The following is a 15,727-nucleotide window of genomic DNA, read 5'->3' on the forward strand; positions in this document are numbered from 1 at the left end:
TACTCTGCCCCCTTCCACTCAAACCTCAGAACTCAAGCACAGCTGAAGTAGTTCAGCTCACTTCTGTAGGAATCTAAGCTTAGAAAAAAGTATTAGGGAAAATGCTTGGAGTAGAATCAAGGCTTGAATGTGTTCTTACAAGGCTGAGTAGCAACCACTGGTGCAAGGATTTAGTGCTTGAATGGGTGTCTCAAATCACACTACTTTTCTTTTTGTATGTGAAATACTCAAAAGGGAGCATTTTTGACATGTTTAAGTAAACACCCTTACTTCCTTTCTGTAGGATAACAAATGCTAGAGGTACCACATTCAGTAAGCTTTTTGCTTATGTCAGAGCTCTTATTTTTTTTTATTTCTATTTAAAAGCACTTGAACCACTGATTTTAGAGCAGCCTGCTTCTCTTGTGCAGCTTCCTGAACTTCTCTAAGCAAGAAATTCTTTTATGAAAACTTAGTGGCTGGAAGCTTTTACCACAGTAAAACATGAGCATCTAATTTAATTGAATTGATATAAACTGAAGGAGTGACTGCTCATGAGCAGAACCTACCAGCTTTTCCACAACTGCAGAACTATTAATAGCCCTGAAATATACAAACAAGAACATTTCAGATTAAGGCAGATAGAGCTACAACTATGTCCTCTAGTACTGGTTTGTAAGATACAGCGCTCCAGCCTCAGCTTTTCAAGTTTTGTTCTAATTCAGAACACAATTCCTGATGTGTGAACTCTTACGCTTTGGAAGAAATGTACGTGCAGCAGAAAATCAGCCCAGGCCTCAAAGCTTCCTTGTAAGATTTTGCCCTTGTGAAAGCCACTTCACATGAGCTTTTCCTGTGTAAGTTCTGTTGTAATGGGACAGAGCTGTATAAATGGGCCAGAACCATCACTTCTATGATGCAGTGTAAGGTACTACCATCAAAAAACAATACCCAGTTGTTATAGATTTGATAGAAATGGCCTGTTCTCTTCTACTTACAGCTAATGACAAATTGCAGGCACAGTGGCAAACTGTGAGAACAACTTTATTTCTTGACAATTTGAATAACGTCCTCGTCTTCAAGAGTATGGTCTTTACCAACTTTCTGAGGGTTGTGTTTAACAGATGAGCCCCAGACCAGTGCACTGAAAGGAGAAAAATCAAATTTAAAAGGCTTAGAAGCATAATACGCAACAGAAGAACAACAGCTATTTCTGTCACAAAGCTAATACAGAGAGCAATGCTTAAGAGCTATTTTTATTTTTCTGTAAGTACCTGGATGAGTGGTCTGTGTGAACCAGAGTATAAACCGATCAAACCAAACTGAAGTCATCCCAAATACTTGTGCGTACAGGATAAGGGCCTGTACTGCTGCATCTAGAACTATTTTCAAATATACACATATATTTTCCCTGTAGAGCAAGCTTAGCCAGGAAAGAGCATTGTAATATCAAATGCAGTAATTTAAGTATTGAACTTAGTTGTCATGGGCAGATCTATTCCATTCAACATAAAAAGAAAAAAAAAAAAATCCTGTTTTCCCTTCTAGTTTACAAGAGAATTAATATACCAGGAGGCAGATCATTCTCTATTCTGTATAAAGTATTCTACTATAATACTTACTATTTAAAGTCCTTAATGAGATTTTTGTGGATCTTCATGCAAAAGTCTTCCACTGTCGTCTTGCAGTAAGGTAGTACCACAGGAGAGGTGTAGTCTGGGAGCTGCCCTTTAGGTTTGGTGTAGCTGTAACACAGATGGAACAGTCAGTCAATACTAAAACCTCCTTTTTCAACTCAGCCATTTCATAGGTCATTTGCACTGTGATCCTGGGTGCTTGTGCCAAGTTCCCCCATTTCAGTGGTGACAACAGATACCACTAAATTGTCTGCTGTTCTTAATCTGAAATTGCATCTGGGTAGCCAATGGCTGTAGCAGGTTCTCCCTTGTAACTGCAGCAGTTTAAAAGAAGATGAAACAGGAATAGGTGATAGCACAGAACATCTACAGTATTATGATGATGATTTTTGATTTTTATGTGAAAGTCTCAACGTCTATTAGGAAACAAACTGACAAAGTCTGTAGCCCAGATCCCTAGACCTACTAAATAATTTTTTACAACAGGTTTTATCACAGTAAGACAGATAAAAGTTTAAAGACTACAGTCACTGTATTATGAGTATTAATAGATTCATTCATAAATTCATCCAAATAAATGCATTAGAATTATGAGATAAACATGGAATAATTTGTAGTAGAAATATCTGAAATGTTAGATGAAGAAGTAAGTTCAGATCTCTTAAAAGAGCTGAATGCACGACAGACTAAAAAGAGGATTATCTCTGAAATTCACAACTTTGCACTAAGTTTTACTAGAATTTCACATTTTCAGAGTTTTTTGAGATGTACTTTGGACTTAGTTTCACAAAGTCCTTGCTTAATTTCTGTACAAATTCAAAACACAGCACTTGTGACTGCTAAGAAACTGTCCATGGCACAACAGACAAGAGCAACACAATTTCCGATTTACAGAGTAAACATATTTCAGTGACAAAATACATCATCACTTGAAAGCTAGAGTTCTAAGCTAGTAAAAAAAATATTATAAAATGATCATCATTGATCCATTCTTGACACATCCTTCAGTCTCAGCCTTACACTTAACTCCACAGAAGGCAACAAGTGAGACTCACATTCGCACGAGCTTCAAGTAGTCCCAAATTTTCTCCAGCAGATCATCAAAGTTCCAGCGATGATGAGCAGATATTGGTACACAGTGGGGTACTTTGTAAATAATATCTAATTCCTCGATGGAAATTTGGTCAATTTTATTTAGGACATAAATACATGGGATGTAAACCCTGCAAAGAGAAGAAAATACCGTTACAAGCAGCCTGGCAGCAGTACCCTGCTACCTTCACTGGAAAGAAAAAATGGGTTCTTTTAAAAGGATATCCCTATGTTGATACCACATTGCTAGCTTAGCTTCTGCAGGAAGCAAACCTGAGAGACAATTCTTTCCTTTGTAATACAAACTGCAGGTATGCCAAAGCCAGGGTCCCAACAGTACCTGTTTCCTTCAACAACGTCAATCAGGTCATCAGCAGTGGCGTCGCTGCGCAGTGTGACATCCGCATTGTGAATTTTATACTCTGCCAAGATGCTCTTCACTGTTTCAGTATCCAGCTCACTCTGAGGACACTGAATGTAGACATAGTATTAAGGAACGGGAGAGTTTACAGTCAAATCAAGAATTACAATTAATAATGCTATCCCATAGCAATTGCTGCATATAGATTACTAGAAATAATAGCTGCATTGGAAGTTATTGGATTTGACTATGATTGTACCATAGTTCATCTCGGGAGAGGAAAAAAAAATACTGAAATCTTAACAGCTTTATGTATTTATATTAATGCCACAGTGATAGCTACAATCTGACACTTGGGAAGTAGTGTTTCCTGTCAGTCTGGGACCAGTTGCAATGTACACCCATGTATCTACTAGTTCAGTGGCCAGAAAACTAACTACGTTAGGTACTCAGATCCCAGAGCACTCCTGATTTTTGGTACCTCTGGCTACTTCTACGCTTTTAAATATTTGGTGGTAAATGGGAAATGAGGAGTAGTCCAGCCTGCAAGGCCTGGAACTCAGCAATCTTCTCCAGAAGAATGCTGCAGCCACCAAGCGAGAGGCAGTTTTTGCAGACCCTCCTTTGGGCCTCGGAACTTGGAATTGTTGGAAAGCGACCAAGCCTCTGATTTGGGGGTGAGGAGATGGTCAGGAGCCTAGGGCAGGTAGGGATGGCCTCCAGGAAAAGTAACCGACTGCAGCACAGTGCAGCAGTTCAGCTTCTAGAGAAGTCATAGTATAGGAATGGTCCCAGGCATACCATTAACTGCAAATGCCTCTTCAAGCAATTTTTTTTTTTTAATTTTGGTTAAAGAAAGCTTCCAACTTACTGTGGCTGTAAGGTTAATGCCTCCTTTATCCTTTTTTTTAAAGCCAATATTGGGGGGCTTACTATTCAGACGAATTCCAAATCCCTCCAGTTCATTCTCAATTATTTTCTTGTGACCAAGGGGTTTCAGCACATCCAGAACAATAAGAATGAGATTACAGGTTCGAGCAACTAAGTATCAGAAAAAGAAAGTCATCTATCAAAAAAGTATGCTCACATAATCTCATCATCACAAAACATCACAAAATATGACTCAGTGGACTGATGACAATATTAAACCCCTGAAGGCCAGTACACTGCTTATTTTTAAATCCCAGTATAAGACTGAATTTTGTAGTGCTAGCCAAGCATCACTGATAGAGAGAGCCTTACATTTTCTAAGAATCACAGAGGCTGGAAGAATCTTCCCTCCTGCCTCCATTCAGACCTCAGACTGATGACAATCAGGTAGAGAAATTAACACAGCAGCCTTGTTTAATATGGGATCACATCTGACTTCAAAATTGGTAATATACTTTTACTGCAGTGTCAGTGGAAAGCACGAACTCAGCAAATGCATAAAGCCAGAACTAAAAATGGAACAAAATGAAAATGGCTACTGCTTCACAGCAGATAGCTCAATTCCAGCATACAATTCAGCCTTTTAAACATATCAGAAGCAGTGACTCAACCTTTCATTTCTCATAAACTGTACTAACTGAACAGTGATAGGATGCTGCCTCCAGCTCTAATACACTCACCTGCGATGACTTGCCGTCCTCTGCCTTTACCATCCTTGGCACCTTCAATAATTCCTGGGAGATCAAGCAGCTATTTGTTCAGAGGAAGGAAAGTCTCTCATGAGAAAAATATTTTTCTAAATGGAGAAAATAAATCCTACTTTTACACTTCTCCTAAACCAGCTGACTCTACTGCAAATCTAAGCAGAATATGGCAAAATGGTTTCCTCTCTGAATCTTATATATCCTGTGTGCCCTACTGGTACAATGGAACAGATCATCTCACAGAGAATCTGAGAACTACCACAGGAACTCTTCCCCGAAGCAGAGTAAAAAGCAGGGTAAAAGGAGCATGGAAACATTCCCAGTGTATTCTCAAACACTTCTTCATGTCACATCTAACCTGCTAATGTCAGGCTAGACCACTTAGTCATAACATCATTGCATCTATATATGCCGTCTTATCCTCACGGACACAAAAATATCTCACCTGTATCTTTGCTCCTTTGTACCTAATGACTCCGGGCACAGTAGTTAGTGTAGTGAATTCGTATGCTGCCACTTCAGAGTATACACCAGCAAGATTGCTTAAAAGTGTAGATTTCCCCACTGATGGAAAACCCACAAACCCAATTCGGGCATCACCTGTCTTTGCAACATCAAAACCTGCAGATAAGGAGCAAAAATATTCACTTAAAGATCAATGTTTTCTATCTTCTAAGGTTCTGGACGACTGCAGTCCCACTATTACTTTTAATATTACCCAAGTGAAAGCCAGATAAGCTTCCCTACAAGGAAGATGACAGTATGAAACAGTTCACAATCCATATTGCCTTGCACCACTTTGACTGTGTAACACTCCATGGCGTGTACTTGTCAATAACACGTTGGCTGCAAGGCTTCCCAGTGGGCTATACCTGACAGGAGTGTAGGTGGAGCATTCCCTCTAAGCACTGCAGCTTAGACAATTCACACCTTTATATATAAAAGCAGGTGGCTGCTGCAAGATGCTTCTTCATGTAAAACCCCTAAGACTTATGCAAATACAAGGTCATATTAGCCACAATGCAGAAGCCCTTTCATTTACTCTTCAACAACCTCAAAGCCCTTAGAAAGGGCCACAAACCACTGCTGAGGTCCCGTACTGGGAAGGACAAGAGGGAGAGAAAAAAAGTTGCTGCGATTCATTCGGCAGACGGCCTGACAATTAAAGCGGACACGAGCCACCCCCGCCAGGTCGATCTTCGCCACACACCCCGCACTTCGGCCGTGAGGCGCGGCCGGAGCCTCCCCGCAGCACAACGCACCTTCCCCGGGGCCGCCGCCGCCGCCTCCCTTGGGGGTGATGAGCTCCCGGCGCAGCTTGGCCAAGCGGGCCTTCAGCAGCCCCAGGTGGTGAGCCGTGGCCTTGTTCTTCTGCGTCCGGGCCATCTGCAAGAGCACGGAACCGAGGACTCGCCACCGGGAGAGGCTCTGCCGGGCCGCACCGGCCCCACGGCGCCGGCGGGGCCCTGTCACCCCCTCACGAAGCGACAGCGCGGCCGCCCCTCGCCTGGCCCATCCCCGACCCGGGGAGCGGGCCGGCGCCTTACCTCAGCCTCGATCTCCGCGATCTTGGCCAGCGTGCCGCTCATCTTGGCGGCTACTCCGGGCCCCGGCGGGCAGCACCTCGGCCCCGCCGCGTCTCAGCCCCGGCCCGGCAGCGCGCAGGCGCACGGCGGCCTCTCGCGGGGGACTGGGAGGGGCGAGGGGTGGGGACGGCGCTCGCGAGAAGCAGCGGGAGCGCGCCTCAGCGGCGGGCGGGAAAGAGCCGGGGGCGCGCGGCGAGCGGGCGGCAGGCGCCGCAGCGCCCCCTGCGCGGCCGCCGCCGCCCTCGCGCCGCCTCACAACAACGGGCGGCGGTGTGTGGGAACCGGCGGGAGCCCGGGGTGCGAGAGCACCGACGGGAGGCTCGGGCGGGGAGGGGCGGCGGTCGTGAGGCCGGAGCCGGCCGCCTGTGCGGGCGGCGGTGGGGCGGCGCGGCCGTCAGCGGAGCGCGGCAGAGGCCGGCGGGTTGCTCGGCTATGGGGCGAAACGTGCGCGAGGCGAGGCGAGGCGAGGCGGGGCGAGGCGGGGCGCGCGCGGGCCCGCCTGAGGGGAGGCGGCGCGTGCGTTTCCCCGGCGCCTAAACTGGACCCGGCGCCTCGACGTCCGCTGAGATCTGCCGCCTGCCCGGCTCCTCCTTGTAGCCCGGTTGCAGTAACCGCTCGTCACCAGGTGTGTAGATGTGCATAGGTGTTCCACGGCCCCGCGGAATCGCGTAGAGCAGCTACGGCCGCTCGCAGGAAAGCCGTCTTTAGCTGATGCTTTACAAAACCCCGACTGCCACACTGCAGCTTCCTCACGGCTCCTTTCAGCTGAGCCCAGGCCGTACCGCTTCGCCCCAGGGACGTCTGTAACTGTCCATTGAACGCAGGCTAGTTAAATAGATAAAGGATTTTTTTTAATGGCCCCTTCAAACTTTAAAGAGATTAGTGTCCCCAGCTTTTGACAGTATCCCATGAAGCCAAACAGTGGCATTTGAAATAAAAAGTATTTTTAAAGGAAATACATTTTTATAAGTTTTGGGGTTTTAGAGTATCCACGTTTGGTTCCTTGTCATATTTTCTCTGAATTTGAATCATTTATAGAAACCTTTCCGTATTCAGTAGCCTTTCCATGAAGGCTCTTCTATCACAATTTACAAGGTCTGTTCTCATATGACATCTCAACGTAAAACTCAACATGTTTTTTAGACAAAAATATACTGTCCTGGGCCCATACTGTAGAAGTATTTGTAATGGCACTTGCAGAATCGCCTTCCATGTTTTCAGACAGGATTCCAAGTATTGTACAAGTGACAAAATGTAACTAACCTTATAACAATTTTGGTAATAGAATTGTTATGGATCATTAAGTCTTCTTCAACTTACAGTGAAATGAAAAAAAAAAAATAAAAAAAGAGCATCAGTGCAATGGAAACCACACTGCTATTTGCTGTCTCTTTCTGCCTCTGCATATTCCCTGCTTGTCTCAATCAAAAAATCAGCCTTTAATGTTATAAACTCTTTATAGTAGGAACTGTCATTAATATAAACTTATAAACATCTTACTAAAATAGAATCTCAAATCAAATGGGATTATTATTCCTGGTAATGTTAGCTCAGCTAAGCTAGGGTAACTATAAATGAACCTACTACTGTGTATTTGTTCATGGTTTTCTGATTATTCCTTGTGAACAATAGCCATTTTCAGCATAGGACATAACGGATTTCATCCTGGTATAAATTTGTTCCTACTTCAGATGAAATTGGACTTGTTGATGCCTCAGCTGAATTCAGCCACACAATCAGTCCATGTTTGAGGTCCCTTTTAGTAACAGGAAAAACTCTGAGAAAGATGCAAATTCTGAATGCTCAATCAGGGTTTAAGACCACCTCTCTTTCTGCAGTAAGTGGTGGCTACCTTCAGAACTGGATCCTAGTAACAGTAATAGTTGTTCTTACAAACTCACTCCCAATCCCATATATAGTGTCTAACTAAAAATTATTTTTCCAAGTTTGGGCTGAATGAACACAAATGTCAGTAAAATACATGGCTTGAAAATTTAGTTACTGGGTGCTTCTTGTTTTCCTGGTTTTAGCTATTCATAGTGTTCTTAACACACAACTGCTCAGTATATTCTTTTAAATCCCATTTTTCCAGAAAGTTACTCAAGCAAAGATCCTATATGGAACTGAGGCACCTAAAACCTTCTTTCAATGTTGAGTATTGTCCTTAATTACCTGAAGGGAGTAAGAATTTAACTAATAAAGATAATTTACCTGATTTTTTTTTCTAGCCAAATGAACACTTTCTAATTGGTTAGAATATTTAAAGTAGTTTGCAGCAGTTATGCATAGCATATAGCAGTTTATAACAGCACCCTCTTTTAAGCTTCAGAAAGGCTTGCTCAATAGAGACTGGTTCCAGGTTGTGAATAGAGTGTAATTATTTTTATTTACTGTGATGGCTGTCATGAATTTTTTAATATAAAGGTGTTGTATGTGATGTGGCACTTGGAGAACAGGGCTGCTATGACCATGGGAAGCTGGGTGTGACAACTGGGAAAGTGACTGAAAGGTGGGTAATTGGGAATAAATAAGTGATGGCCTCTGAGGACAGCACTCACAACTAGAAAATGGAGTGCAAATCATAAAAGTTTATTTTAAAAAAGAGTCAGTCAGAGAAGGGAAAAATCAAGGAAAATATTAATAGAAAATTTAATATAGTGTTAGAAGAGGGAAAAAGCCCCCAATGGAACCTGAAAGAAAATGAAAGGAGATGCAAGAGACTCAGAGCTACTCAAAAGGTTAATTGAGCTTTATAGTGGGTGCTGATGGAAGATGGAGTATGTGAATTGCCATTTTTGAATTAAAATGTATATGTATGGTTTTTAAATTGAGAGAATTCCATTTAGGAAATCTAGATGAAGTGCAGGAGGGGGTATATTTCCAAAGGTTGTAAATTACACAACAATTGTAGAGTCAGTCTCTCAGGTGGCCAACTGCCTACTATGTCAGACAACACTGAATAAAGATTCAGATATGGAGTAAAAAAACTCCCAGATGATCAAGTAGCCATATGAATTACTAACTGATAAACTATAAGTATATAATGTCAGCATTTTTCTAATAGTATTTTTAATAAGGTAAGGAAAGCAATATACTATAAGGTGTTTAGAAAACACAGGAAGACTGCATCTGAAATAAAGGCTGTCTCATCGAACAATTAAGAAACATGACACGGTATGGAATCAGTGATTGGGAAAAACCAGGAGTGTTTATTTCATCAAGCTACAATGACAGGAATGTGACTGAAATGGCACATACCTCATTAGCAAGATTTGAATGATGGAGGGCTGTAGCAAAAATGGGTTTCAAAAATTCATATTCTACACACTCCAGTCCTGCTGACTCATTGATTCTGAGCAAGTCATTTCCTTTACTTGTGCCTCAGTTTTATTTTTGCACAACAGGAATGTGCAGTTGCCGCAGAATGATTGAAACTTTCATGTTTCCATAGCACTGCCCTGCGAGTATAATAACTGTAGATCACTTCAATAGGAGAGCTGAGTAGTTAATGCATTTAGCGTGTTTTCTGACAAACTACTAATTTTAAATAAGCTGCTTCAATATGAGCCAGATTCTAAAATTCTTTCTGAAGCAGCTATTTTTTTTTAGCTTGAGTAAGAGTTTTACTTATGTGAGATGCAAACTAAGTATGCTGAGAAGAGGCTTGCAAGTTTTTTGGCTAACAATGTAAAATTTACCAGTGTAAAATACATAGTAAAAACTGTGATAACTTGTGTAGTGTATGTTTCATTAAAATCACATAAAGACCATTCTTAAAAATAAGCAGTGCATGCTCACTTAGTTAGGTATTTTTTTATTCTTTTTTTCTTTTCCTCTTTTTTATACTAATGAATAACACCAATACTTTGGATAGCAAGTCTATTCACAGTGCATTGAGAAGGTTGTTTTAGCTTAAGAGCCATTCTGGTAGTACAGCGCTTCTGGTTTTGGTAATTCACCTTATGACAGAAGCTGTAGAATATACTGACAAACAGCTGCGTGTGTTTGTGGATTTACTAGGGACTGCTTTTCTAGCTTAGTGGTGGGGATTTCAAAAAGTGGGAGGGAGGTGACAGGGAGGAAATTAAATCATGATTGCTGGTGAAACAACACTCTTGAAATTTCATATCCTCTCAGAAGTTATCACCAGCCCAGTGAAAAATAATCTGTATCAAATGATAACCTTGACCTGAGTACTTATGATTTTAAGAATTATGGGTATGGGACTGTAACCAACCTCCAGAGGTTTTCCCTCATGAAAAAAGGGTAACTGCAAGATAAGCCATATAGAGAATCTATTCATTTTAAGGTGATTTTTCTGTCAGTTTTTTTTTTCTTTGCAATTTTTACAGTTTTGCAAATTTACTTTTTTTTTTTTTCCCCCCCATGAATTGTACTTTGATTGGAGAATGGACTGCTAATTAACCAGATTACTGTACTTCAGTGAAGAACTGCTCACGCTGAAGAGGAGACAAACCTTTTTGAGGTGGTTATAATAAGCTAAGGGCCAGTCTCATCCCCATTTGGAGGAAAGATTTTGACAACCTGTTATCAAAAGGTAAGATTTTTGAGATCTGTAGTACTGAGTCTTCAATGGAGCGATAATACCGATTGCCTGAGGTGAAGTGACTCTGGAAGTTGATGCAATTCACAATTGACTCTTGAGGCAATAGGCAGAAAGTTGTGTCATTTGAATGTTGTAAGAAATACAGACATATCCATTGTTAGTTTTCTTCCTGGATTAACTTTTTTATGCCAGTTAACTTGGTATTTATGGAGAAGTTGTCCTTCTCAGGACAGCGCAGTAGTTTAGCTGTTAATCTGTAAATAACAAACACTCCCTACTCACATTGCATATTTAGGCTTGTATTGTAATGTATGCTTTACATGAGAAAGTTGTTTGTCAGGTTTGCTTAGCTAGGCATGGATGCTTAATTCATAAGGTGTTGATTAGATGGAATCCTAGGTTATATTCCCATTTTGACCAGATCCTTAATGTGGCAATCTTGTTTTGAATGGCTCAGGTTGCTTTGGTTCCAGGCAGTCTAGAATAAGTTAAAATGGGTAGAGTGAAGAAATGAGGGGAACAAAAGGGAGATTAAGTATCAAAGGTTGGCTTCCAAGACTGTGTTAAATTAGTTTAACAACAAAAAATTCTGTAGTTTAGCATCAGCTCCCCAGACTTTGTCATGGACTGCCGTGCAACAGATGGACTATACAGCTCATGAGTGCAGTAAAGAGAGTGATCAAAAAGAAGAAAAGCAAACTGCAGTTTTCCTTTTTTTAAATCAACTCTTTCTGCATACTTTTCCTAACATCATATACCTCCCTATTAGCAGTTGCTGTTGTTTTTGTGAGAATGCTAGGTATTTTTAAACAAGGGAGTTGTTTGTCTGCTTGTAGAGGAGAAAGCTGACAAATCACTAACCCACGTCTGGATTACACAGGAAACCGTGCTATCCCCAAACCTGAGAATCCTTGCTGCTAGGTTTAGCATTCTCATGGGATGATTCCTAATAAAAAATTGAGCAAGCTTTGAAAACTAAATTTAAGTAATAATCAACCTAGCAAGTAATGAATGCTGAATTAATTGCTTGTTAGATCAGTCGCAGTTAATTAAAATTCCAGTGAAAGCTCAGAAAACCTGACAGCCACTCACTGAAATTGCAAGTGTGCCATGAAATGCGCAATGTTATGTATTTCTGTGAAACACACATAAAAAGGAAATGGTTCATATGACTGAATTAGCTGGCACAAGTGCTATGCAGAAATGTTTCTGCTAATATTTAATCCATGTGAAATAATGACTAACCTTCTTAAAGAGTATAATAATGGAGACTATTCTTAAAAATTTCAGTAGCCTCCAGACCTACACAGATTCATGAGTTGAGAATGTTCAGCAAATAGGTATGACTCAAGTCTAATTAAGGTATACCCAAATACCTTTGAATAGATTTGACTGTAACACAGTCTTTTGTTACCTCCTATAGTTGCAGACCAATTTCAGGTCTGCACTTCTGAGTAAGGCCGGTAGCAACTGATCTGCAGTGAAGTGAGCAATGTACAGTGTACAGTCCCAAATGGTACACACATGTTCAGAGCAAAAGAGGATTTTTAATACTATTGAAATACCAATCAAAGTGCTTCAGCAGACACCAGACAGCTGCAAAACATTTAGGGACAGCTCAGGAATTCCCATGAGCAGAAGTGAGACAGGAAATAGTAAGAAGCTGAATAAAGTAGCTGAGGAAAATGCCTTTATTTGAAAGAGAGATGAATTCAAGAGAAGCTCAGCAGATCCCACTGCAGAAGATGTCAGAGAAAATAGATTAGGAATCATCTGAAAAGGGGAGGAAATTCTGTACCCTGAAAGGGTAAATTTTTAAATTCAAATTTAAAACTCTTTCACATAATCTGGAACTGTGTCTTCAGGACAGTAACTAGCTAGTGGTGATGATAAATGAGTTCCAAGGCAATCATACCTGTACACTTACATAGAGAAGTATGGGGAAATGACAGTCATCACATTAAATTTAGGGAGCTTCATCTTCCAAGTCTGTTTATACAGATGAGCCAAATTTTGTCTCGGTATGGCACTAACTGCTTATCTTCAAAGAGAATAAATTTGGCTACGTTGTAACAAATGTGAGCTGAATGACTGCTTTGATAGTCTCATGTTCTGAGACATGGTAAATTTGGGACCAGAAAAAGTTATCAGAAGTGGTCCTTTAAGTGTGTTGGTGAAGCCATAAGGTAGGGGAAGCCAGTACAGCACAAGTGGAAGTACTAAAATAAGAGGTGAGCAGTTACCATGTCAGAGTGCTGAGGAGCTAAGGCGAAGGGCTGTGTTGGTCTCCTTGTGATTTCCTTGGGAGTGCAAGGTGCTGGCTGTCATCTTTAATGAGCATCCAGCAACTCCTTGGAGTGTGAGCTCCCAGCATGCAGATCTGGCATCCTCGTGGCCAGCATGAATGGGTCTTTTGCAAGAAACAGCTGTGCACTGGGGTGAATACTTAGCTTTTACCTAAAGAAGCAGGCAGGGTGTGTTGGACGGTGCCTTTTAAACAGGAGGGCTGGAAGCTGAAACCAGAACATTCCATGGCAACTGGAGAAAGTTCTGAGGAAAGTGCAGTGAGAGCAGCAGGACCCCCCCCCCCCTCCCCCTGCCTAGAGGAGAGACAAAGAACAGGCAAGGAGGGAACTGAAATAGGAAGCAGGAACCATGTCGGGAGACTGGGGACTAAAAGAAAGCAAATTAATAAACCACTGGGGGGAAAAGTGCACAACTGACCAAAGCCACTAGGCAAGATAAGCAAATTCCAGATTCTTTAACTGCTGTCTGTGTGTGTGCACGCAGCCGGGCTAGTGTGTTTAAATACGATTATTCTCCTCACTGCAGCAAGTATTTAGGTGTCTGTCACACAAACAGACTTACAGAACATGAGCACCGTTTTACCTATATAATACGGTATATTTGATCTGGGTTCATCAGCATTGCTACCACTCGAGCAACCTCAAGTTTCTAAAAATATATGTTCGTATCAGGGTGTGTGTGTACATGATGCAGTAATAAAAAGCTACCAGTAATATTCTGCCTGCAGGGTAGACAAACAGTTTCTATCAAAAGCAGGAGAAACCCAGTGTACGGGCTGAGGGCACTGTGTGGCCTTAAGTGTTAATGTAATATTGCATTTTGGAAGTTGGAAGCTTGGTGCGCTCATTTGCACATCGGTACCCAGAATGCTTTTTCAGTTCCACCACTATTTAATTCAAGTGCTGGGTTCGAGCACTTGGAAGGCTCTGTAGTTTGTGATGCCCTCACATGCGCTAAGTTCAGTATTTTCCACAGAATAGTTTCAGTGACGGTATTGGATCGTGAATAGGTCATCCGAGGATTCTTAATTAGGCTTGATGTTACAAATGCAAAAAAGTGCTCTCGAACACTTTAAAAAGTGTTGTCTTTAGCAAAACAAAGAACTCTGTTTTGAGAGTGTGTGTATGGGGGCGGTGGGGGAGGATGGGGGGATGATACTTATTCAAAAGTAGAGAAATATTTTTCCCCGAGACAGAAAGCAATTTCAGCTGAAAATGAGTAATGATGGTGATGTTGAAATAGAAGCTCTTCGTCGGGAGACCTTGAGCACACGGGGAAGATTCAGCACTAGGACAGTCCAAGCAGCCCCGCCAGTGCATCAGGGCAGCGCCCGCGGAGCGTGTCCCCGCGGGCCCGGGCAGGGCTGGCTGCGGGGCAGCGGAGCCCGCGGGGCGCCGCGGCCGTGGGAACCCCGGGCAGCGCGGGGCGCGGCGGGCGGCAGAGTTCCCCCCAACATGGAGGCAGGCGCGGGGGTTTGTGCGGCCGCCCGTGCCTCCCGCACCCCCCGGGAAAACGCGGGGACCGTTTCTCCCAACTGCTCCCGAGGGGAGGGCATTTTGGCACTGGAAGATTTCCTGCTGTGCCCCTTCCCTCCCCCCACAATGCCGGCGCCTCGCTCTTTTAGTCAGGCTGGGAGTTGATCCTAGTGCGGGGAGGGGGGGTAGAAATGCAATGAAAGACTGGGGGGAGGCCGCTCTGCTCTGCAGCCCCTGGCCCCTCTGGGATCGGCTCTCCTCAGGCGAGGCGAGGAGGTGGGGGCCGCTCTGCGCCTCTGCAGCTCCGGGAGGGTTTGCATTGGACGATTCGTGCCTGGGGAGGGGGGGAGGTTGCCTGCAGCCCCCCGCCCCCCCTCCCCCCCCCCCATCTCCCGCCGGCCCCTCCTCCTCTCTCCGGCGGGAGGGGGACTTGGGGGGCGAGCTGCAGCCCGGATATTTGGGGGAGGGGGCGAGCGCAGCCCCGCCACCCCCGTGTTCTGCGGGCGGGGGCCTCGCTGCCGGCTCGGCATTGGCGGATCGGTGCTGGGGAAGGGGGAGACTGCAGCCCCCAGCCCCCGCGGGCGGGCGGGGTGGGGGCCGGCCTGCTGGCTCTGGCTGCTCTTGCATTGGCGGATGCGGGGAGGGAGGGGGGCAGGAAGCGGGGGGGCAGGGGGGAGCCCGAGTGGCTGGAGGGGGGGTCTCTATGAATAGGGTGGGGGTCTTCTCGGCCAAAGAAGAGAGGAAAGTTTGCGGCGCCGGTGGTGCGGGTGCGGCGAAGCGGGCGGGGCCCGGACCGGAGCCGGCGGCGGCGGCGCTTGGTCGGGGAGCAGCAGCCGGGGGGCCCCCGCTGGATTTTTGTAGGGGGGGTGGTATCGCCCCCTCCTTCTCCTCCCCCCAGGGGTGAAAGTGCAAGAGGAAGTGCAGCCGCTGCCATCTTTCCTCCGCTCCAAACACACAGGGACGGACGGAGCCGGCAGCCCGGAGCCGCCGCCGCCGGAGCCCCCCTCCCTCCCGGCTCGCTGCAGCCGCGCCGCGCACAGCCCCTTCCCGCGGCGGCCTCGGCGGCCGCAGCGCCTCGTGGCGGCCGGG

The 15,727-nt window shown here is 44.3% G+C and overlaps 1 protein-coding gene across 1 annotated transcript; it reads right to left on the minus strand.

Moving 5' to 3' along the window:
• Positions 1–1,007: 1,007 nt before the first annotated feature.
• DRG1 (developmentally regulated GTP binding protein 1) lies at positions 1,008–6,382 on the minus strand. The gene is made up of 9 exons (XM_033001479.2): positions 6,251–6,382; positions 5,966–6,089; positions 5,149–5,324; positions 4,680–4,749; positions 3,941–4,110; positions 3,049–3,179; positions 2,672–2,839; positions 1,602–1,724; positions 1,008–1,123 (listed from the first exon to the last, which is right to left on the minus strand). The coding sequence occupies exons 1-9, from the start codon at positions 6,290–6,292 to the stop codon at positions 1,024–1,026; spliced, it is 1,104 nt and encodes a 367-aa protein (XP_032857370.1). The 5' UTR covers positions 6,293–6,382; the 3' UTR covers positions 1,008–1,023.
• Positions 6,383–15,727: the final 9,345 nt, after the last annotated feature.

Source organism: Tyto alba, unplaced genomic scaffold (genome assembly GCF_018691265.1).
Source record: "Tyto alba isolate M040663 unplaced genomic scaffold, T.alba_DEE_v4.0 Super-Scaffold_44, whole genome shotgun sequence".
In the NCBI taxonomy this organism is placed as follows: domain Eukaryota; kingdom Metazoa; phylum Chordata; class Aves; order Strigiformes; family Tytonidae; genus Tyto; species Tyto alba.